We start from the raw sequence: 24,738 nt of genomic DNA, 5'->3' as shown, positions 1-24,738 counted from the left end.
TGTATGTCACTGCCTATCGGGTGATGACTGCTCCCTTTACTGGGAAAGAGGCCACTGAACCTACCGTGGGGCAAAGCCTAGACAAGTTGATGGGATCGAAAAGATAATAACAAAAAGACCCCTGCTTACTGAAGTATTTGAACTGATGTTTAAATCAATGTCTGCAGGTATATGCAGGTCCCTCTTGAAAACTGAGTGCAATCTTGTTGACCCCAAACTGGGGTGATTCAAACTGTAACCACTGCATTTTGAGTCAATTTGCAACCTGCGGCGTGCAGAGCTCCCCACAAGCTGCGAGTTCTCTGCAGTCCTTGTAAATGCCTCTCCTGTCCGATCACCAGCGTTGCCTTTGTTGTTTGGCAGTGACAGCCACCAGGGTAAATGTTACCAGAGCGTGTTCCACGTCTTGTACAGGCGTTGCCCCTTGCGTTCATTTCACAATTGTTACAACTCAAAAAAAAAAAAAAAAACAAAACAGGAACCGTGAAGCTCCTGGTGAGCATGGATGTGACTAGAAATCATTGGTGTTATTTTTTCATTTCCGCTTCACCTTCAGAGATAAGTGTAATAGTCACACTTAAGTGGCAGTTAAAAAAGGAAGTCAGGAAAATGTGCCTAATAACAGAGGTGGAGGAAAATGTCTAGGTAGTGTTGCCGCTTTGCAATCCTGAGAAGTGAAGCAGTGGAGTATCCACAGGCTCGCTGTGTGTGGGCACTGGCAGGGGTAGGACGGCCAGGTGCCCAGGACGTGGGCAGATCCGAGGGATGCGGGGGGCTTTGGGGCCGGCAGGGCTGCGCTTACCCAGGCTGCGCGGTGCCCGCTTTGGAGCCCGCGTGCACCTACACAGCTCCGCCTGTGGGCGGGAGTTACTTGTATTGGCCTGCAAATATCACACAGCACGTTCCGTCCATCACCCAAAGTTGGTTTTCCAGTGAACTTTGAGACATGTTTCTGGTCCCCAGAAAGTGTGACAGTACAGAACCACTGCGTTTCTGCAGCCTGTGTGCTGGAGCTGTCAGCAAAAGGCGTGCATGGAGAACACCGTACAGAAAGCAGATAAAAACATTCAGCACAGTGCACAGGCAAGTGTTCTCTGTTCATGTGCCTGTAGTGGACACCTACCTGTATGCCAGGCCTCATACATGCTTGGGTACAGATGCCCACACCCTCTCAAAGTTATTTATTTCCAGTAGAAAAATACAGGGTAGTTTGTGTTACGAAATTTTGTATCTCTCTGGTGGCTAATCATATTAGGAAATGCAAAGATGAGTTGAAAAGGATTGACCTTTAGTGTCCAACAAGACTATGTGTGTCTTGCTAAAAGTATTTAATTGGAGCACCAACTTTCTTCTGAAGCCCTGCAAGCACTAAGGTCATTTTGGAGTGTCAGATTCACCACTGTATTTTTTTTTCCTTGTAAGTTTTCTTACAGAAGTAGGTGAGTGGTGTTTAGTCAAAAAGATAATCCTCTGATCTCTTTCCTTTATCAACAAATGTATATTTAATATTGATGATATTGCCACTTCGGTAGTGGCGGTTTAATATTGAACTAATCCTGAATTTAATGTCAGCAAAAAAAAGAAAAAGAACAAAGAAAAAAAGAAAATTTCATTTTTCTTAAGTAATATGGTGATAAAATACTATCAGTAATACCAATACTGAATTTTATATCAATGAATTTTTTATTCTAAAGTTCTAGGATGTATTTGACAGTCAAAAAAATAAAAAGGGAAGAAAAGGCACTTAGGAGAATTTGTTTTGGGTCAGTCATGCTTGACAACCTCCAAAACATTTGATTTCTTTTTGACCTTTATAAAAACACAATTTTCTAAAGAATCTACTCAATTACTCTTCATAGCAAGGACTAAGAAATTGTTTTGATGACCTTGAACTTGTGATCTGACAGTCTGTGTTTTCAGATGTGCCAGAGCTCTGTATTAATATCTTGGGCTGTTCTCTGGAAGCTCACCTACCTTGCCCTGCAGTGAGTAGTCAAGTGCTGAAGGACAGCTTCATTTTACTAAATCGCCTGGTCAAGGATAGGCCCTAATGCTTTGCTGGGTGTTTGTCAGTGTGGTGTAACACAAGCAGTTGCTGCCTTGCTCTACCCTTCCTATCCTTTGCATCTTTTGTCAGGAAAAGCACCGCATTTCCTTCGGCTTCAGAACGTGGAGGTTAACGTGGGACAGAACGCGACATTCCAGTGCATTGCTGGGGGGAAGTGGTCGCAGCATGACAAACTCTGGCTCCAGGTAAGGTGATGCAGTGTTTTCAAGTAAAAGAAGTAGATGGAGGACAACTAGGTGGTGAGAGAAAATGTTATCACTGAGATCTTTGGAGAACTGCCTTGAAGTGTTTCCAGATAGGAGTTTAAGGTGTCAAAGTACAGAATCATGCTACTGAAGGTGGAAAAAGTGGCCAGTTACTGCAAAATTTTAGTTTCAAACAAATGTGTGCACACCTGTAAGCACTCAGGCATGAAGCAGAAAAGACAGCAAGTGGAGAAGTTCCTCCCTCATGCTTAATTTGTAGTGGTCTTCCCTCTTGCCCTCCAAAAGTGTCATTGACAAGGGCTGAGGACAGCAAGTTAAGATGGAAACCTACCATAAGGTCTGAGATTGCTATCTGGTTGATAAAAATAGGCAAAAATCATTTTGTACCCCCCTTTTTTTCTTCCTCTCAGTTTCCCTTAGCTGTGTTGATAGCAGGTTGTTTCTTCTAGTTGCTCAATAAAAGACCAGAGCATTCCCTCTCTTAATACCTACATTTTCATCCTGCTGGCTGGACTTGAAAGGCTGTGTAGTGCTGTTCATGTAGGTATAGTAAATGCAAGAACTGTTTTTCAGTTCTAGAGTTAGAAATGGAACGTTTAGCAGACTGGAAGGGCAGAGTACTGTTTCCCAGTGAAGAACAAAGTTGTTTCTTCTGCCCATTCAAGTGCTTGGCTGTTGAGAGACCCAGAACTGACATGTTCTATACACAGAGTTCTTCTAGAAACGTTAAAAATCAGGGAGCTCTCATATTTGTCTAAAGGTCTGCACCGTGGAATGCCTAATGTCCCAAACAAGGATTCTGTTACTGCATGCACTGTGCATAGGGCTGACACACGCTTTCAGAATGCTAAAGCCAGTCAACAGTTCTTGCTCACAGCTCAGGATGATGTGATGGAGAACCAGGTTTAGAAAGAATGTGCTTTAAGGACTTTCTGCATACGGTAGAATTTAAACACACATCTTTTATTAAATTACTGTTCTGATGGCAACATTCAGTTCCTTTTTTTTGTTCTTTTTTTTTTTTTTGGTGCATAGTAAAACAAACAAAAAGCTCCCAAACCAAACAAGGAAACCCGCCACAACAGCACCATCATCAGTGACAGACTCTTGTCATAGTTGCTATGGTATTTGTGGTGATATAAGTTACATCTTTTCTCAAATTCTTTTATTGATTTGAGACATTTTAATAAACTTTTTTAAAAATAAGAATTTCAATTCTAGTCCAAATATTAGGAGAGGAATCAGTTTGCCTAATACTAAGAATTAAAATTAATGCTGGGAAGGAGATTGTTGGTGAGAAATGTGGTTGGCATTATCTAAAAATAACTTGACAGTCATTTTAACTGTTTCTTATCACAGCCATTATCCTAAAAATTGTCTTTTAATCTGAAATTTATTAACCTGTGTACTTCTAGCATCCACTGAGGTATATCCACTGAGATATATTTTGGCTTATTTTATATCTCTTGAGTTCTTTCCGTGAAAGGTTTCCTCAGTTACGATTAGATGTGTGTAAAAACATTCCTGATCTGAAGCAGTATGAACCTTTTCCCGAGAGAAGCAGGGGTTTGGGAGGAAACTGTTGGTGCTACTGGGGACTTGTTTTCCATTCTTTAAAATTGAAGTATTTAATGAAAATAGCCTTGGAAATGCCTCCCAGAATTGATTACTGGAAATTGGCAAAATGGCAGTGTATTTTCCTTTGAGCCTCCTAATAAACTAGGCCAACTGAACAAGTTCAGGTGTTTATGCTGATTTCTAGTTAATTCATCATCTGTTACTTTTCCAGTTGGGAAAATGTAGTCTGGCACTGGTGGAGAGAGGTTTTTTTGAGGAGTGTTGCATGTACAAGGATTTCTGCTCATCCAACTCATTTATTTAAATTGCTTTGGAAACAAAGTTTTACACCTAAAAATGCCAGGTTTATAAAATCTGTTGATTTTGTAGCATTTTTGTAGGTGTACAAAACCTGTTCATTTGTAGTATTTTCATGTCCTAGCTAAGCCTTTGGATATACTCTGTACAAATGCAGTCTGAACTGTCACTCTCCAGACTTTTTGGTATATATATAACACATCAAATGCACAAAAACATTTCAAAATTTAAGTAGACATGAAAACTTAAATATACTTGTAAGAATATTTAAGCCCATTAGTTCACAAAATCCAAAGCCCTGTACATTTTGCAGGGGCATGACTAGCAGTGTTGTCCTGAAAAATTGTGCTTATATAAAACCTAACCTAGTGTAATGTGAACATGGAGGTTTGAACAATGTTAAGAGTAACAAAGAATGAATAATCTGCGTGCCTTTTGACATACGTTATTTTTGTTTGCCTTCGCAGCAGTGGAATGGACGGGACACAGCATTAATGGTCACTCGAGTTGTCAACCACAGACGTTTTTCTGCTACTGTCAGTGTTGCTGACACCTCTCAACGCAGTATCAGCAAGTACCGATGTGTCATTCGTTCAGATGGTGGATCTGGAGTTTCCAATTATGCAGAATTAATAGTGAAAGGTAGGTTGCATTAAAACAGCAAGTTTATGTAAGATGAGTATTTCCTCCCACGTGGCAGCTGCGTATAAGGTTTGACATCCTATTGGACCTTCCTCTTTCATTCATATTAAATTCAAGTAGGAGAAAAGGGTAAAAGAGACAAGAATTTCAGTCATTTTCTTAAAACAAGTATTTGAATCAAAACTTCACCCAGATATAGCCCTCTTTGTAAGCTATTGTAGTAACACATGGTAGCTATGGATACTTTTAATGCTATCAGCTGAATACTTTAACTGTCAGTCAGCTTCATCTGCCTTCCTTTACGGTTTATCAGGCATAAATAATTCTGTGATGGAGCATTGCGTGTCAAATGAGTCTGCTCAGGGCTGCTGGGAGTAAATGGTGGGGGATGATTCTGCTCATGTCCTAAAATACCTAGTAGAGACATCAGTAGTTCTTGAAGGAAGCTTAGAGTTTTTAGCCCTGTTATTTACTGTGCCTACATTTGCAAGGTGATACTTGCTTGAGAGCTTCCATGAGGCATGGGGTGAAGTGTAATTTACTGTGCTACTTTTAAAATCTTACTCTGAGCTGCACCGCAGGGACATTCTCTGCCTCTTAGGAGAAGAGAACAGAAGGTGGCAGTCACCCCGAGAGTGCTTCATTCTGTATTTGGGGTGGGGGTTACATGGGGCGGAAGGAAGTTGAAGTTCAGGTCTACTCACAGACTATAATTTTACTGATCCAAATGTTTTAATTTTCTATGAAAATGGAGGACTGTTGCAGAAGCAAGATCAGTTTCGTCCACTATGTCACTTTCTGCCAACTTACTCTGGCACCTGATGACCGATATGCTAATGCCTTCCCAATGCCTTAAATATCAGGTTTTGAGTGTTGTAGATATTCAGACTACACAGATCATGAAGAGAATGTTCACATTAGATGCCAAGTGCTTTTAATTCCCCATGGATGATCTTGCATTTTATTTGCTCAAATCTGGAGAAACTAATTCACAATTAAAATGGAACTGAGTTTCCGTGCGTGGCCTATCTAGAGTTGTATCATTGCTAAGCAGAAGCGATCTTCAGAGCAACCAAATACCAGAATATGCAGAGTTGGGCACGTGCCGGACACTTCCATGTTTAACAGTATGAGAAGGAGAAAAATGGAAAAGAGAGTTATAAAAGTGAATGGTTGGACATGCAACATGAGACATTGATAGATTCATTGCTGAAGTACCCAGGTAGACACCTAGCCAGAAGAAACTTCAGGAGACTAGTGTTGTTCTGGGAAGGTACGCTCCTCGGCTCCTGGATAGTAAGCAGGCAAAGTTAAGTGGTTCATTTGAGGTTAGCTTGATGCAGCACTGTGAAACACTGGGATTGCATGGATGAGTACTTCTAGTCTGACTAATTTTAGTGTGGATAATAGCAAATTTGTAATGCATGCACACAGGCTGAAATGAGAGCAAATTGGAATTGTCTACTTCTGAAGAGATGTTTATTGAATTGCAGTAATGTACTTGGGTATACATTAAATTAGTCTGTAATTGAAGTTTTGCTCAATTGATAGTCCTGTCCCTAAACCTACTAAATCCAAGCTAATACTCTGCCTTGCATGCTTTTGCTTAGTCAGTTGAACATAAAATCATATGGGATTTCTTTAACAAAGGTTAAGGTTTAAGAAAGGATCAGTGTATCTTTTTCATGTAAAGATCTGTTTGCTTCCCTAGGCATAAGATATTTTATTACAGAAATGAGAAAGTGATTTTCATTTCTCAATATTGCATGATTAATATTTGGTGGATACAGAAAGAGAAATTTTGCTTTGAAATACATCATGTTCTACTTCTACTTCTGCGCCCTAAGTTGGAACAGTAGGTACCTCTTTTGGCAAATGAAATCATCAATGAAATTAACCCCCCTGTCTCTCAGTCCTCTCCTTGCATGTTTATGTGGACATGTTTGTTAATGTATTGTAATTTGTGGGAATCTTACACAAAAGATGATAACTTTATTTGCTTTAAATTATTGCAATGTATTTACCGCTAGGTGATACCTTTGTAGTGCCGAGAATGCTTCTCTGTAGCATTCAGCCTTCACTGACATGCAATTCACTGTCTATGCTAATGCCTTTCTGACTCTGTTACACGGCTCGTGTAAATGGCAATGCGTTTATTCTTCTCCCTACACTTTAGAATCATAATATGAAAGCCAGAGAAACCTATCATTTCCATCCGTACACCTTACCACCCTTTGGTGCTCCTGTGGAAATAGCTCTTCTCTATTTCTTACCTCTCCCTGTTGCACATACAGTAATTTAATACAATTGTGTATAGGGCAGTTTTCAAAAATCCAGAGCTGCTGCATTTTGCTGTACTGATCGAATGGAATGCTTCTTGTCTGTAATTTGGTAAAGTAAAAAAGGAAGTCTGCATGGCAGTCATTCGTATTCTGAAATAAGCGTATGTTTTGCTTGTGTGAAGATTGTCTAAAATACTGTGAAACTGGCCAGAGTCTGATCTGTATTAATGATATAATTTGAGTGCCCTTCCAGGAAACTTGTCCCTGTGTAAAAGTGTAAATAACCTTTTAAACTGTGTATATATGGCGGTTTGTTTGCTATTTCTTTTTTCCTCACTGATTTCAGATATTCTGAGTGCCCAGATTAATTACTGACTGGATGGTAGAAATCTATGATCTATTTATCATAAACCATTTTTTCTGCTATTTTTGCTCTCCAGAAAGTCCCTCAAAGTTTTGTTGCTACCTGATGCAATTTTGTTTAGACTCATGGCATTTTTTAAAAATCTGTTCTGCTGCAACAAGGGTTGGAATATGCAACAAAGCCCCTCTGCAGACCTCCTAGGATATGTTCTAGTACTCTTCAGTTTTGTCTTAGCTGCTTTTCAAAGTGTTTGGTTAGTCAACACAGACAACAAACAGTCTGCCTCTTACCTTAGGGGCTTTCTGTAATCCTTGTGGTATCTGGGACAGCTTGTCTTTCATCAGTTGCTTTTTTCTTGAGGTTTTTAGACATGAAGCTGATACCTTCAGTGACACCAGAGGGAGAGGTGTTTTCATTTTCCAGGGTTGCTTACTATTTTTTCTCTAGTTCTTTTCTGGTGTGATGCTTGTCACTGTAATTGCACCGTCTATTTATTAACTCACTGGGTACACCATGAAAACTGCTCTAGTGCTCATGGCACACCCTGGAATTTAAAAAAAAATATATTTAAAAAAGGAGAAAAAGAAAAGCTGTCAAGCTATCAGATATCAGAGCTGAAATATTCAAGTGTGAAAAGCATGCTAAATAATTACACATTTTATATATATATATATATATATATATATATATATATATATATATATCGGTGTGGTTAGGCTGCTCCAGAATGCAATATACCCCACAAGCTCCTGATTAGCAATTGTAAGGCAGACGTGACCTCTACAGGTATTGCGACTTGTCTCAGTATTGGGTCTGGAATAGCTTCGGTTACTTATTAAATTCTGGGAAGAACTACTAGGAGAAAGAACTTTCTAGAGCTTAAAAGAAGTAATAAAAGCATGTGACTTGTACAGCTGAGACTTCTCTTGGGCTGGAGCTGGCCCTAGAAGTGTTACGTCAGGCCATCCATAGGTCTGCCTGGGTAAAAGAAGTGGAGTGGAGGTGTGAAAGTATGGCGAATGGTGTTACACGTCTGCTCTGGAGTAGAGCCTGTGTCTGGGATGAAAATATCATCACCTTCAACGTACTTGCTAAGGTGGGTTGCAAACTCCACGGTCTTCCACTTTGTGTGAAACAGTTATCGGGAGGGGTGGTAGATGTTCAAGGTTCTTCAAAACTTTTTATTTCTTGATTTTTTATTTTTATTTTCTTGCTCAGCACATGTAGGGTTCTATACCCCAGGATATTTGGGTGAAATACACTTAAAAGTAACATCCTTGCCATCACAGTGTAATACAGCCGCTGGTGGCACTTCAGCCCCTAGGCTGATGGTGCTGGTAGGAGAGGTACCACTGCGTCACAACTCTCCTTCTGCCATGGGGGTGGCTGGAAAATCCAAGCCCAGTCCCTCACTTGGAGCCATTTGGGAGTTAAGCTCATCCATGGTCAGAAATGTATGCATTTTAGATCTTGCTGTTAAAAATATTTTTCTAGTATCCATAATAAGTTCAGAGAGCAATTTTCATGCCTTGCAGCTATTTATCAGACTCACCCAGGCTGCAAAAGTTGCAGGGTAGATTTGAATTTGTCTGCCTGAGTAATGCACGTTAATCAAGGTCCTCAAAGTTATCACCTTGTGAACAGGAAGAAGTCTCTTGCTGGCACTGCCAACGGTATCAGTAAAGCTGTGATTACGAGGATCTCCCTCGGGCTGTGCGCTCTCTCTCTCTTTTCCAGTTTGCACAACTAGATTGTCTGCAGAATTTACGTGTGCTGCACCAGAAGTTAAGTGTGGGTTTGGTAAGGTGTGCAATGATGTTGCTGCTCCAAACACTGGACCAGCACAAGGGGGTTTTGTCCATGTCAGCCGTTCAGGAAGGTTTTGCTGGCTTGGAAATTACGGAGCATGGGAGAAAGGCTTTGTGATCGTAGGGTGCCTGAAAAAGCTGCCTGCATTCCTTTATTTCTTCGTAGTCACACTGATACGAAGAGTGTAAAGCTCGCTTTCTTGGTGTCCACATTGACTAGTAATTACTCAAACTTCGTTGTTCTGTTTTAACCTCTAGCTCATTGTCATCTACTGGCTATTGCTTTAACTCAGCTGTGAGCATCAGCTGGGGGTGTGGTGAGAGGACGGGAGATGGGATTTCAAACACTCATTCCCTCTCACCTTCCCTTTACCTTCCCTTCGCCTTCTTTCACTCCAACTTGGTGTTGTTGTGTTGAGGGGCGAGGGATGAGGACGAAGCCATTGTTTCCCAGAAGCAGGCAGTTAGAATGATGTGCCTTCTTTCAAAAGGAAACATTTCCTTGTTCTGTTCAACATCCAGAATAGAACCGGGAAATGAAGCCTTATCCTTGAGAAGTGATTGATGTGCCATTTGTAGGCTGGATCCCATTCTCAGATCTGCACGCCTGCAGTGTGCAGGTGTTCCTTGTTTCTTGTGCTTGCGTTAGCCAAGGAGGTGTAGGTTAGAAAAGGTGTTCCCAGGAAGAATGCAAAGCCACAGCTGGGATCCAAGGGAAGTTCAGAAAATTAATGGTCAGGTGTCATTTTTTTCCCAACTTGGTATATTTGTTTCTTCAGTAGCTTTCTGTTTCTATGCCAAACAAGCAGGGAGTGCTGTGGAAAAGCTTATCTTCAATGCAGCCACTTGGGAAATTAACATGGCTTTCCTGTCACACCACTGAGTTGCAGAAATTGCTTGAAAGATTAAAAATGTATATAATTTGTTGTTGTTGTTTTGGTTTATTTTCCTTCCAAAGGCAAACATAAGTCCAGGGTTCTTTTTTTATCCCGACTGAAGCTCTACCTGAGCCTGGTAGAGACGCAGGCATGGGATGAAGTTGCTTGGGCTTGTTTTTAATGTATCGATTTCTAAGTGTGATGTTGCTCATGATGTATATATATAAAGTTCTTGATCAAATACAAGATGTAAATACACTAATAAATGAGAAAGTATTTTTTTTTTTTTTAAATCTTTTGAAGGGAAAGAACCTGCATAAATATCTTTCAATTTCCCAAGGACGGTGTTATGGAAAGCTGTTTCCTCTTGCCCTGTTTGTGCGGGCAAAGTCTTGCCCACTTTGTCCCGTACTTTCTTACATCCCTTCTAAGGGAGGAGAAGGAACCTCCAAAGAACAAAAATACTGAAATGAAAAGCATCGCTGGGTGAAGACCTTCTCAGCTCTTTAGACTCCTTTGGATTTTTGTGACTTTTCCGTGAATTCATCTTACAGGGTGGACCTCTGTAGAAAGGCAGACAAGCCATGTCCCTTGGCTGCAATTCTGAGAAGCATCTTTGCCACCAGACAATATAAAGGAGATGCCTAAGAAATACCTAAATAATAAAATGCCTAAATAATTTATGTAGGATTTTGGTATTTAGGTGAAAGATATGATCCAAAAAATTGTGGAAATAAAATGTTATTTATGGGCTTTTTATTTCAGCATTTATTGGCTGAACTCCAGTTAGTCGTGTCTACCTATTCACTTCTACTTTAGAGGAAGTTCCTGGCAAACAGTGCAGCTGGAAGAAGCAGGGAGGCTGGCAAATGCAAATAAACGCGTTTCAGCCTACCTCGGTTTGCACTCCTGTTTGAGAAGTACAGCCAGGGTGATTTCATACATCTCCTGCTGCCTCACTTCTTGGAGGAAGATAGCAGTAACGTGACTTGCTAGCATATTGCAGCTGGGGTGCAATAGTTTTGAGTTGTCCGGTTTCCCCAGCTGGTGGCTTCCTTTGTTCTGTAGTATCCGTTTGTCAGTCTGCAGGGTCTTGCAAGTACCAGTTCTCTCTTTTTTGTTTTATTTTCTTTTGAGATGAAAGGAAGGAATAGAGGTTACTTGGCCGATACAGTTTCTCCTTGCCATTAGCTTTCTCACCAGCTTGCCAAGCATACTCAAAACCCAGAATTATCACCTTGTTACTTGTTCTTCAGCCTATGATGCTGTTGCTATAGGGTTTGATTCTGCTGGATTATGCCTTTGGCTCACGTTCTGTGATCAGAACTTTCAGCTTTTGCAATGTCTAGTTAAAATGATCAGAAAAAATGAATGCAACTGCACGGAAATTAATTCAAGAGTGCTGATATCAGAAACAGACATCAAATGCTAAGGGCATATCCCAAATGTCTTTGCTAACTGAAAACTTTCTCGCAGTGGGTAACTTGGCAACTCAGATCACCAGATGTGTGCCACTGCAAAATGTATTTGGCAGCTTGTCATTGTTCCTCCTTTCTGATGTACAAATTTTCCTACGAGTCGATTGCTCATGATGCCACGTGACATTACCGTTCAAAATGACACCTATTTTTTGCTTATGACTCAACTAAAAGATTTAGCAGGGAAGTTTGAGTCACATACATTGTTAACTCTCTCCTGGTCATCTTTCTTCTGCCTGTTTAATTGTAGAGAAGTTTTTGATGGGCTTCCAAACCTCGTGGTGAATGGAACCTATTCTTAACTTGCCCACTTGGGGCAGGGGGGGAGGCTAAAAAGTACTGCTTTACTTAATATGAAATGTGCGTGAGGACTTCTTAGTAGGCAGGGATGGTCACTAATGTGAAAGCCTGCAAGAATAAACTGGCTTCACAAAGCGTTTGCAATACAGTGAGCCCTATAGATCCCATCTGTACAGGAGAAAGGAAGGAATTTCCAGTGAAGGGAGTACATTCAGGCTGTGGACACAAGTGACTGAGACCAAGATGATTGCAGCTTTAGAAAACCGTGGTGCTAGACATACCGTGTAAACAAGCATAGTTACTGATCTCTTTCAGAAATGCAGTGGTTACTGCAGCTAATGGGCTTTCTGCAAAAATATTGTATTTGTTATTGGGCAACTGAACTAAGGAGTTCAAAATCACCCGTGCAAGTGACAGTTTCCTCTCCTGAGCAAAATGCAAGTGAATTCCCCAGCTGTTCTTGCTTTGCTCTGTTGACAGCGTGGTTTGAATCTGCTCAGTTGCAGTCAGCCTTCTTGGGATGCATGGAGTATTTGCCCAGCTTTCTTTTCAAAAAAAAAACACAAAACCAACAACTTTGCAAGCCAAAATACAGAACAGTCAGAAATACATTGTTTCTCAGTGATCTGTGCTAAAGAAGACCTTGCATGAATTTTCTTTTCCACTTAGCTTTTCCTCCTTTGTGCATCTACAACCACCTTTGTGTTGAGGTGGAAGCCTTTCTTAAAAATGTCTTCCACGTGCATACTGAACCTTCCTGTGGACTTCCAGGTCGACATGCAATACGTGCCTTTCTGCCTGCTCTTCTTTTGGCATACTGCTACATACGCTGCAACCGTTCTGCTGTGTGGGCACTTCTTAAACTCCTCTGCTGGGTTGGAGCATTTACAAGCTGAAGCTGTCATTCTAAGGTAAAGAAGCATGTGAGTTTTGTTTGAGGGAATGGTGGACCCTGTAAATGCTGAGTAGTTGACTTCAGAGCTAAGGGTGTTTGCATTGCACTGTCTCCCTTCAACTTCAAAGCTGGGAGTTCACAGAAGTCTTTGGAAGTCTGTTAGCTGTGCTGAATGGAGGCCACTCAGCAAACATGTGCTAGGTATTGAGGTAAATGGTTTTTTTTTAAAGTTTGCATAGTATTTACCTCTGAATGGTGGTGCTGAACTGCTTTGCTTTCAAGGCCAGTAGAACTGAAGTCCAGGGAAAAGCTGGGTGTTGGTTTTGCATTTGTCCTATCTGAATTAAAGGATTAAAGAGCATTTTTCAGTGTTAGGGAAAGAATGCTCGCTTTGCAGTTAGCTCCCCACTCAACTGGGAGATTATCTGAGGCAAGAAAATAGCCAAAGTTACAGTTTTGAATTGAAATTTTGCAGTCCTTTGCTCAGAAAAGTTCTTCAATTGGGCAACTGCTTTCCCAGCATCCACTGCAGCTGTCAGGAGAGGAAATGCGGTTCTCAAATAATTACCACCCCAAAATGTGTTGTACTGCTTTTTACCTTTAATCTAACATATTGACCTTCCGCCACAATTAACACCACCACTTGTTCCCCTCTTACTGGCGCTGGGATGCTTGTTCACATCACATCCTCGCTGTTACCCGTGTCTTTGACTTTTGAGAGAAGGTTTTAGATCTAGGAGCAGAAACCTGCTGAGCATCAGTTAAATAGGATGATTACAGCAAGTCCCGACACTATTGTAATCATTAGCCTATTAATTTGAGGGGGGGCGGGTGGGAACCACACCATAATATGCAGTTTCCTAGCTCTCTATGCAGTGTGTGCTGCCTTCTGAACCACCGTGCCATAGCGCCCTTATCTTCAAGGTGGACCTTTGTAAAACCTTGGTATCTTCATAGACCTCTGCGGGTCCTGTTGACTTTTTTCCTTTCATTATAAATGATTTAAGCTGTAGCATTGTACTCTGTGCTGCATAAATAACTCAAAATCAAAACCAATCCAAGAAGCACCCCCCCACACCTCTCCAGAATCTGTGCCAGTCCTCTTCCTTCCTTTCCTTTCCTTCAATGAGATTTCTCTCCAGAGCATCTCTTCTCTCCCTTCCCCTCCCACCCTCCCTCTCTCTCAGCAGGAAACTTTACATCAGTCTGTGTTTGTATGCGAGGAAGATGCAAATAGCTGCAAGACTTAGGCTATCTGTCTTTGGATCCTATAAATCAGTCTTTGCATATGCTTTACTGTCCCATTTATTAGCCTGCAGCTAATACTGAATAACATGACAGACTACAACTTACAAACTGCTTGTTCCCTCAGCAGGATGCAGACACAAATTAAAATGAGTTGCTTATTTCCTTAATTTTCTCTTTTCCTTCCTTCATATTACGGCAAATGCTTCTTTTGTTACTTCTGCTGTGTCAGATTTTGACTGACTTTTGTGACCGGTGCTGAAAATATCATATTGCCTCTTAATCAGCAGTGTTACCACAGTGTTACCACAGTGTTATTCAGTCCTTTGTCTCAGACTGCTCACTAAATAAGTTTGTTGGTATTTTCAACGATTTTGAGGTTGAAACTCTCAATATAAGCACTCCTGTGCTTGCTCTTGCATTGGTTTCTACCATCGTTCTTCCATTTTACTCCCTGCTGCCACAGACCTTTGCTCCACTCGGTGTGTCTTGCCAACTCGTTTACTTTTGTTTATCTTATGTCAAGGATGTGGTATTGTAGGGGTGACAAGAAATGTTGGTGAATTAGTTTTCTTGCAGAGTGACTAGGCCACTCAGAGCACGCAGCAGCCGTGCTTAGCTTATGGCAAGTTGTGTGGTTGCTGTAGTCACTAACTGCCGTGCTCTCAAGAGCTGAAATCTTGTTTGTGGGCAGGTATTTTGTTTAAACTTCTGTGTATCTAAAAATGAGAAGTCCTAAAGCAGCACAAGGTTTTTACAGTAATTTCTTTTTCAGGTGATAAAATAGTCACATGATGCTAATATTAAATTACATGTTTATAGCTTTGAGTGTGAATCTTGGTTTTGTAAATGGCCTCTGACAATTGTGTGCTCTATTTAATTTCTGCCAACAAAGAAAGGGCAGGACTACATTAAAAGCTGTATGGATCAGATGTCACGTGTTGAAGGCAGACGGGGCTTTACTATCTAGAATTGGATTGCACGCTGACAATAATTAGGAAAAATATATTCTTTCTTTCCAAGATACAACCTTTTCACTATATTCATGGTCCTCTCAAAAGCTTGGCCAATTGGATATAATTCCGCGTTAATTAACACTACATTTATTCGAGGAGGCTGCGGAAACTCAATGCAATATAGAATAATCTTCAAATTTTCCATAATTCCTTTTCCTGTCTCTTCCTTGGAATCACTGCACAGTTACAGTCTTTGCAGTGGGATTATTGGTATTGGGGGGAGGCGGGGGCAGGGGGGTCTTTATATTCTTTATTAAGACTTTGATAGTTTCAGTAGGAAATAGATGGTTTCCTTTTTCAAGAATTGCTTTCAAACTGGAAGATCTTTATTTTTTTGCATGCCTCATCCCCAGGTGTGACAGTTCTATAGTCATAAGAAAGCTTTGCCATTTTTCATGTATCTCATGTCGCTTGGAACTGTAATGATAGAAACAGTATTTAACGTTATTTGACCTTCTACAACATGCAAGTCATAGAATTTACAGGTCATTCGTGCATCCTGTGCAATGCCATATGCATAAAGCAGAACAGTTTTTAAAAGAGACTGATCGTGATTGAAAGTGTTTAAATGGCAGAGAATTTTAACATCCTTAGGCAAGCTCTTTCAATAGTTCATTGCCCCTGCTGCTTATTGTCTCTGCCTTGTTCTAGTCAATGCTTCCAGCTTTTGCATCTGACCATCAGATCTTAAGTCTTCCTGCTAAATGCAATAGATCTTCAAGTATCGAATGTTTTGTCCTTGTGTGGAAACTTGTATTGACCGTGATCTTGGCTTTGTTTGATTAGCTGTAAAGCAGTGGTGTTGTCTGTGACCCTCTTGCTCTGATAGCTATGAACTAGTGCATGCAGTGGGGACTGGTACCTTGTCTAGGAGGTGGATTTCCTGGATAATTAGCTGGATGTTCACAGAAATTGTTCAGGATTCCTGGTGATTTTCTCTGCATGTATGTGCTTTAAGCCTGAAAGGAATAAAGCACAAGGGTTTTTTTTTTGTGAGCTTTTGTGAGCAATCTGTCACCAGCAACTAGGTGCAATGGTAGTTAGCCTGGCCTTGATGGAAAATGAAATGCAGCTGCTTCTGGGATAAACGAGACTCAGGTCTTGCTTGGAATCTGCTCTCCCACCGCTTTCCTTTTTGCAGGAGTTTTGTGTGGTGGTTTCAATCTTCCCGAATTTCTGTCGGGCACTGGAATGCTATTTGTGGAAATACCAAGACCTATCACCTACCATTACAGCTATCACAGAGAACAGCGCTCCATGAAGATATTGGAATTTCTAGCATTTATTGTGGCCTCAGAATGCATTTTGTGAGGAAAGAGAAAATTGATCTTTCAGTGTAATACTTTGGAGTCTCTTGTAGGGAACAACCTAAATCAAGAAACATGTTTCGAGGCTGAGCTTTAAGCTGAAAATAAGCAGATGTATAGCCCAGGTGAGGTGAAAGAAGGAAAGAGTGTGGTGATCTGCAGGGTATTCCGGAATTCTGTGTATGACAAAAACCAGAAAATGATGAGTACTGAGTGGTGAAGAAAGACTAATCTCGTTTTCAGATGATGTAAAAGGATAGCACACGCTGCTGGTGTGCCTGCGTATTACATCAGCTTACCAGGGAGCAGTGATGATATTACTTGGTGCACTAAATAGTGTAGGGGGTTGTGCGTGGGGGGGATGGATTTTGGCACAAGTCCATTGGGGCATTTTGGGTGGGAAGGAGAAGGGAAGGTTCCCAGCCAGGGTAATACCTTCCTGGTCATTGCAGACATCGTAAAGAGATCTGTGCTGCCGGAGCGGTCAGACCAAGGGAGTAGAGGTGGTACGGTTACTTCACCCTTCAGTGCAAGGTGCTGAAAGGAACACAAGCATGTCAGAAAATCTTAAGGTTAACAGTAAGCTTAAAGGGCTAACTTTAGAATAAACTGTATGATATGCAGAATCCAGCCTTGGGCTGGTCTTGGAAAACTTGGGGTTTGTATGAGCATTAAATACTGCTTGCTCACGGCAGAAATTAATGACTATTTTTTTACAGCTAAAACTTACTGATGCATAGCAAAGACTCTCTTTTTATCTATAAAGTTTTACTTCTGCAGCTCAAAACTCAGTAGGTTAGCAGCCCTAGCTAGTTTTTTCTTCCAAATTTGATTTGAAAGTTTCAAGCAAGTAGACTTAAAAACTGACCTTAAATATATATATATATGTGTGTGTATATATATATATATATATATATATATTTCCCTGTGGCTCACAATGCCACTTGCTTTTAGATGAAGTGGAATGTCTCTAGTTGTTATAGCTAGAAGACAGTCAAATGGAGCAAAACTGAGGGGAAGGAGTGGAGCAGATGTATTTACTTGAAAAATACAACTTAGTATTCACTCTCCAAGCTGGCTTGTCTAGGAAATGACTTGAATTTTCTACAGAAACAGCATATGAATTAGCATATGCATAACTTGGAATGTCTGTGACCTCCAAAGGCATGCAAAACACTTCAGAAAAAAAAAAAATATAAGATATATAATTTGCTCAACTCTATGAAGTCTAAACAACCTCAGAGCTGTCTTTACTCAGGGACCATCGAGTTTTCTTTAGGAGCCTGCATCTACCTCCGGGGCTTTCTGTGGCGCAGGCTGTGCCCGAGTTTTGGCAGAGGATTGCATCTCTGCTTCAGAAGCACTGCAGCACTGATGAATGGCAGTGACGGATCAGATTCCTCTGAAAAGAGAGGTCTCAGCAAGAAACAGTAAGTGGCGTGGAGGCAAGTACTTCAGCAGTGGACTAGCTGCTTATCTGGGTAAGGGCTTCCGCAATGATGCTGGCAGAACCACAGGGAAACAAATTGTTCTACTCAAAGCATGAGCAGAGGATCACATGAGAGCATGAAAAAATGACTTCTGGAGTTTAATATTATATAGTTGGTGAGATATTCTAGATGACAATTATGTCAAGTGGTTTGTGTATGCTAAATTAGCAACCGCCAGTATTTACTGTGTTCACTGTATGTATGCTGTAGTGTATGCGATCTGCCTGCTTAAAAATAAAAAAGGACTTTTCTATCCTAGGTAAATCCATTGTACATCTTTTGGTCAGTTTGTACATTTTTATATGCACCTGCTACTTCTCTTTCTTGTTAGCTGCTCTCTAGAGCAGCAACTCAAGTGACAGGCCATAATGTTATCCACTCATCGACATGTCTGTCCCCATCAAAATGTTATGCTGCAGGTAAGGTGATAATTTTCCTTACATCAATCAAAATTTTGTCAGCAAGATCAGACAAATGGCCCTCTGGTTTCTGCAAGGTATATTTATCCTGTTTCCAATCTGAACAAAGAAAAATACAGTAGGTAATTCTGGTAGACCTGAATGGAGCAAATGACTAATAATTGGCAAATAAGACACTTGAGTTGCTAGGGTTACTCCAAAATAGCAGAGGTTTATTTACAATTACAGAAGTGCAGTTCCTTGTGTGGGGCTGCTCTGCTGATACCCCTTGCTTTAGATGTGTTTCTGCAAAAGGAGGAAAGTGACTTTATTTCAAAACAAGTAATAAGAACATTGTACACAACGTGCTCTTTTATTTTTGTTCCTCTGTTAAATGAGATTTGGGCACTGCTGAGCAAAGTTTGGTGTCAGATTTGTAAGGTTATGGGTTCTAATATGTTCTTTTGTTACCATTTGTGTCCAACAAACTAATGTTCCAGGCAGTCCTATCACAAATTGAGACAAGTTCACCTTGTTACTGGATATGCAAGATACTGTGTTGATTTCCATGGGGAGAAATGACTCAAGCGAGTCATTCGCTATGATCAAGCGATGATTCAATAGTGCTTTGCATCAACATGTCTGAGCTAAAACAAAACAAAACAAAACCAATATATTAGTTCAAAAAACAATATATTAGTACAAAGTATGAGAGAATCTAACCTAAGCTGTTGATAGCTACATGCATTCTTTTTGTCCTATCAGCTGCTGCAGATTCCATCCTGATTTGCTCATTTTAGAATTTCATTTTAGGCATCTATACCTTACAGGCCTTGACTGTGTGGTACACGAATCAGCCAGCAGAGGTATGCGTGTCAGGGAGGAGAACACTTAACTCGCTTCAGGTGCTTTTCCCCCAGACGTTGCCTAGTGGTTGTACCTTTGTACGAGGTATGTAGTAACTAGAGACCTAGGCAGCTTGGTGTTTGTTTTTAACTGCATATTTCCTGGCACTTCTTATATATCTGGTCTGGGTGGCAGATACTGCTTCCAAATTCCTTATGTGTCACCAGTGGATGTAAGCTGCACTTCAAGAACTTCTGTGCTTTTAGGTTCCTTAAAGAATCATAGATTGGCCTGGGCTGGGAGGGACCTCAAGGATCATCTAGTTCCAACCCCCTGCCATAGGCAGGTTTTTTTAAAGGAAAAAAATAGTTGGTTTTTGTGTGGTTGTTTTTTGAAAGAAACATTCCACATGCACAGTAGTGAATCAAATTGAGTATTTGCTAGACAGGAGACAAGCTTTCACCAATCTCCAAGTACTTACTGTAATTTTGCGGTGTTTGTAATTCTGGGAAGCTTTCAAGGAGAAATTTGGTTGTTAGTTGACAATTGGTGGCATTCAAGTCACCAGAGGTGAGTTACCTAAACCCGAGCAGACGGAATCTTTCTCTCAAAGGCTTCAAAGGCATCTGCTTTTCACAATTAACTGTATAAGTGACTGAGGCACTTGCTCTCTGAGGCCATTTCGTTAGACCTCAAAAACGCATCCTCAAGGATGCTGTAGTGCATACCGCTTAATGTGCATGTTATTTCTAAAGTGGCTGTAGCTGGATGCCACAGCAAGCTTAAAAGAGTCTCTGTATTAGGACAGGGGATGCCATCATCCAGGAGTACAGGCGTAGGTACAGATCTCACTCTGCCTTTTATCACGTATAAAAGTAAGCATTTACCCTACTGCAGATCTAAGCCTGTATTTGTTAATGTTCATGAAAAACTGAACCCAGGGGACCTCAAGATGGTATCTGACTAAATGGCTGTGCTTGGGGCCCTGAGGCTAATGGCATAAAATGTGGCAGTGTATTAGGATCACTTACCTGAAATAATACCTCAAACAATTTATATGTTAAATGAGTTGTCACATGTCTTGCTAGGGTCTGCAGCCTGCTTTTCATTATATGCGTTACTATGTTCCTGCTTGGAACTGTCCCTTGGGGGGAAAAAGAAGTGTTCAGTAAAACCCCGCTGGGTTCAATTTTCAGGAAAATTAACAAATGCAAACTTAATTAGAGTAATAAAATTGTGAAGGATGGGGTGTGGTTAATATTGCATGAAATAAAAGCCCAAGAAGAAAAGGAAAACAGAATTTGGTAGTGATGCATATTTGGATTCATCCCCAAGTCCTAACAAGTGTGTTGTTGGAATCTGTGCAACTTCCTCTGTGATCCTAGGAAGTTAATCCTGCGTGGCGGGTATACATATTTATTTTCTGTTTAAATATACCATTTAACACCTGTGTGCCCCTGCCTCCCCCTCCATGCTCTTATTAATGTATGCTATCCTGTTACAGTGAGAAAACTCACTTTTCATTTAGTTATATCGAATTCATTTGCACTAACGGCTGCTTTGGAATGAGGCCTAGGTGGATGGTGGAGGACTTGACAGTTAGTTGAGAAGTGGTCAGCTTCTACCATCTGTCGGAGCGTCGGCCATTCCTAGCTCTGTGTGGGGCTCTATATGCACTTAAGTCCATCGCTCTTTCTTGTATTCTTCCGTGTGTCCATCAGAACCTGAGCTCTCCACATTACTTACCTTCCTTCTGTACCTCTCCTCCATCACCCGGCTCTTCCTGCTTCACTCTGCTTTGGTGCAATTCCTATATCCTAACAAGGCAAACACGGTTCTGTTGGGCGTTCTGGACTAAAAGGATGAGGCTTGGAGCTGGGACTCCGTGATGCCCTTAGGAAGGAACGAGGCTGCTTAGATATGTGTAGTCACACTGACCTGCAGCAAGGAACAGTCAGGTTGTCTCCTGTCCCTAGCCACAACTTCTGGGAAAGTAAACCCTGGTATTTTTACTTGAGTGGCTTCTATTGCAGAAGTTCCTTTGGAGTGGGAGTGCTCAAAGGAGATGTTTGCTAGATTAATATTGCTGCTTGTTGGAGTCACTGCACCGGCCGTCCACAGGCTAATCCTACCGGGCTGGAAGGAGGTTTGAATCGTCGAGCCTTTCCAAGGGAAAGCCAAGCAGATCGTTAGCATAGTGACTGGGATGTCTATGTTCACATTAGTTATGGCCAATTAGCGTTTCATTTTCCAATTGAATAAACGATTTCAAATCCAATTAGTTAACAATAGCCTTTCCTGTTCTTTAAATACAGCCTTAGGGAGTGCTGGTTTCAAGCAGGTTAAAGTTAGTTCATTTTTAGTAAGGTCAGCTAGAGTGCTGTTTATTTTAGTGCAAGATGCCTTGCTGTTGAATAGTTAAAAAGAAAGAAAAAAACACTTGAAAACATCTTTTTTCTTTGTGGATTTTTTGAGGGAAAAGAAAAAACCTGCAGTACATATCACTGCCATCTGTTTCATATAGGAAATATAGGTTGTGAATGTCATTGCAAAAGCTGAAAAGTTAAAAATCAAGTCATTTTAGAGTTTTTTGTTTGTTTTGTTTTGTTGATTCGATTGCATTGAACCAGATACTGTTTTTTTTTCCTAGGAGCCTGCACTGAATCCCAAATCTGTGTGTGTGTGTGAGAAGTGCTTTGAAAAAGCACAGGTCAAGGAAATTTTAAGAGCATGGTCTGGAGGCCTGAGGATGCAACGTCTCACACATCTCTTAACATTAACTATGGAAATAGCTGTGAACCTGCTGTACTGCCTATGACGAATGAGCTTATTTGTCCAAAGAGTTTTTCTCTGTATAATGCACATTTTTAATGTATCTGTCCACTTTCTTCCCTAGTGTATTCACCATGAAAGTAAAATCACCGTGAAAGTAAAACAATTTTGGTTCTAGAAAGTCTTTGGCTCTCTGAGGTAGTGTTCATCACTATTATGTGCCACATGAATGGGAATGAAAGCTGTGTATCGGATAGAAAAAGTAAAACTTGCATTGGTTGGAAATTGCAGATAAAACCGCGAATGCTTTTGCGTATCTGGAAACAGTGTGTTCCTTGAAAAGCTTGCTAATTTTATTTTAAAAAGGGAACATAAATATCTGACTCATTCTCTCATACGTCTGCTGTTCTTCTAGAGCAAATGCCTTCTCTTCAGTATTCAGGGCATCTAACAATACTTATTCACATGCCTCTTGTCTCTTTAATAACTAAATAAGGATTTCTGAGTAAGTACCATTAAACAAATTAGGACAGAACATAAACATCTCTTGCATTGTTCCTGATAAAGGAATACCCTAGATTTCTGCTTTCTGACTCAACCCTTTCCTTTGTCACTAAATGCCTTCTGAGGAGGCTGTCCCAGCAGACCTGCTTGACCTCTCTCATTTGCTGTACCAAACTGACACGCAGCGCGTCCTTGGGAACAGATTTCAGTCCTCACTCTGCGTGGTGGATTAAATAAGTTTAATAACAGAGTTTCTGAGCACCTGCCAAGAGTCTCCTCTGAGTGAACCTTAGATAATCCCTGTCTCTTGAGAATGTGGGTTTCTTTTGGAGCTGTGGTTGCTTGGTTTGGACCTGGATTGTCCTGCTTGGAGACCCTCAGTAGCCGCGCTTGGCGACTGGGCTGACCTTCTGTTTGTGTTCATGGGGCATCTCTGCTTGGCACCCAATGGCTCTCTGAAAGCCTCGGATTATGTGTTCCATGTTGGTCCCTCTAGAGTTCATCTGATTTGGCTCCTTGATCCCATTCCTGTAGTTTTCATGTCACCATTTGGCTTCTAAAGTCTATTGCTGTCTTTCTGAACTTCCTTCCCTTTGTTCGTGTCAAGTGCTTGCTTGTGGGTGGTCCTAAGTTCCAAGAGGTTTTACTGTAGATGAGGCCTATTAAGTAATTACTGAATTAATAAAGCCATTTAACTGGGTTACAGTAATGATTATTTCCTCACTAACCGAACCTTGTTGCTGGGGACAGCATCTGTAGGTCCTGCCCAAAGCCTGTGGCTGTTTTCCTAAGCCAGCTGCCTGATTTGGGTGGTACCTTGGCTCTGGTTTTTCACCTTGAAGACCCCGTTGCTGTCCGCTGGGTGACTGCCCACGCTCTGTTCCCTGCGTGCTTCATGTCACCGCCTGTCCGGCTGTGATTTGCTCATCATGCCATCATATTCGTATCTGGAGTCTGATGAGTGTGTCACTAGAATCAGAAAGCCATCTTCTTCTGGTAATGCTATACATGGCAGTAGTTAATGTGTATGAAATAATGATTTTTTATTATCTTGCTGTTACAGTTTCATCAAAACCCTATATATAACAGACGTGTTTCTGGGCCTATTAATAAGGGAAGCACTTGTGTATGGAATAGTTCTCCTCAGTTATCCCGGTGGCATGGCAATTAGTGTGTCTCCACTGGCCACTGCCTTTGAATCCTGTGTGGTTATAGTGCTTTTATTCACAAGCTGTCACTATGACTCTCTAATCTATCTAGTTCACAGGCAAATTAAGTATGCCATCTTTCAGGACTGCCTTATAGAATGGAAATAAAGAAAAAAAGGTTTAGTAAAAAAAGTAATGCCTAAACAGTAGCCTAATTCTTCAGGGAGAAAATAAAATACCTGCTGACAGCTCTTACCTTAATGATGTTCTTGCTTCTGTCAAAACATCAGACGCCCCATCATTTCCATTGGCATTTGCAAGACTCTTTAAAGAGATGCACAGGAAAGCAGAACGTTTTGATGGGTGCTTTTTTAGTTGGAATCCCTCTCTGTAGCCACTGTTGTACTTGAAAGGGGATCTTTTCCCATCTGTCCTCAGTTTGATTAGAGAAAGGTTTGGGAGCAAATGGAAGTGAAGGGTAGGTAAGATATAAAATTTAGCGAAGTCACGAGTTTTTCTCCTGTGGTGTAATTAAACTGTGAGAACTGATACACAGTATCATTGTGATGATTAGAAAAAAAGAGAATTAAAACCTGGACAAGCTGGCAGTGATGATCTGGGATGCTCTCCTAACCCAAGTCACTTGTGTGTGTTTACAAGATAATGAAATTCCTCCTTTGCAGAGGTGTGAGGTGGAGTGAAGGAGTTACCAATGTCCACGCTGAGATGCTTATAAATATTCCGCGTTCTGGATCTTAGCTACTTCCTCTCAAGTTCTGGTGCTCTTTGCAAGTACTACTGCCCTCTTGCAGGGTGTGCAATCTGTTGCTGGCAAATCTGAAGTAGCACCGCGTGTTGCAGCGTGGATATCAGTACTAGGCCCTGTGGTACACGTGGTGTGCTGGAAAGCTGGCAGGAGGGTAAGCTGTGACCCACGCTGCAGGATGATGTGGTTCAAATAATGGAAAATAAAGCCTATCTGATTAATAAAGGAGAAATGAAAGGTGCAGTGCAATTAGGACTGGGGCGCTGAGTACGAGCATTTGCCTGAGCTGTCATTGAAATAGGAGGAGGGTGGTTGCCATGGGGAAATAAAGTATTTCATGTGTATTCCTGTTTGAACAGCCTGCTTGGCTTCACTAGATACGGGGCAACCAGAATTCCTCTAGTTAGAAGGAAACAGCATCCAGTGTTTCCTGGTCGGCTGCATCAGCAG

The 24,738-nt window shown here is 41.1% G+C and overlaps 1 protein-coding gene across 13 annotated transcripts in view; it reads left to right on the top strand.

Moving 5' to 3' along the window:
* PTPRT (protein tyrosine phosphatase receptor type T) overlaps window positions 1-24,738 on the top strand; it is a 502,670-nt gene that overhangs the window by 223,777 nt on the left and 254,155 nt on the right. For all 13 annotated transcript variants that reach the window (XM_035344293.1, XM_035344286.1, XM_035344283.1 and 10 more), the window contains exons 5-6: window positions 2,138-2,253; window positions 4,617-4,791. In XM_035344293.1, coding sequence (XP_035200184.1) covers window positions 2,138-2,253; window positions 4,617-4,791 — 291 coding nt within the window. The remainder of the gene's footprint in view (window positions 1-2,137; window positions 2,254-4,616; window positions 4,792-24,738) is intronic.

This window comes from Oxyura jamaicensis, chromosome 20, assembly GCF_011077185.1.
Source record: "Oxyura jamaicensis isolate SHBP4307 breed ruddy duck chromosome 20, BPBGC_Ojam_1.0, whole genome shotgun sequence".
NCBI classification, from domain to species: domain Eukaryota; kingdom Metazoa; phylum Chordata; class Aves; order Anseriformes; family Anatidae; genus Oxyura; species Oxyura jamaicensis.
Note: the sequence above shows the minus strand (reverse complement) of the source record. Positions and strands in the feature narration are given on the sequence as shown.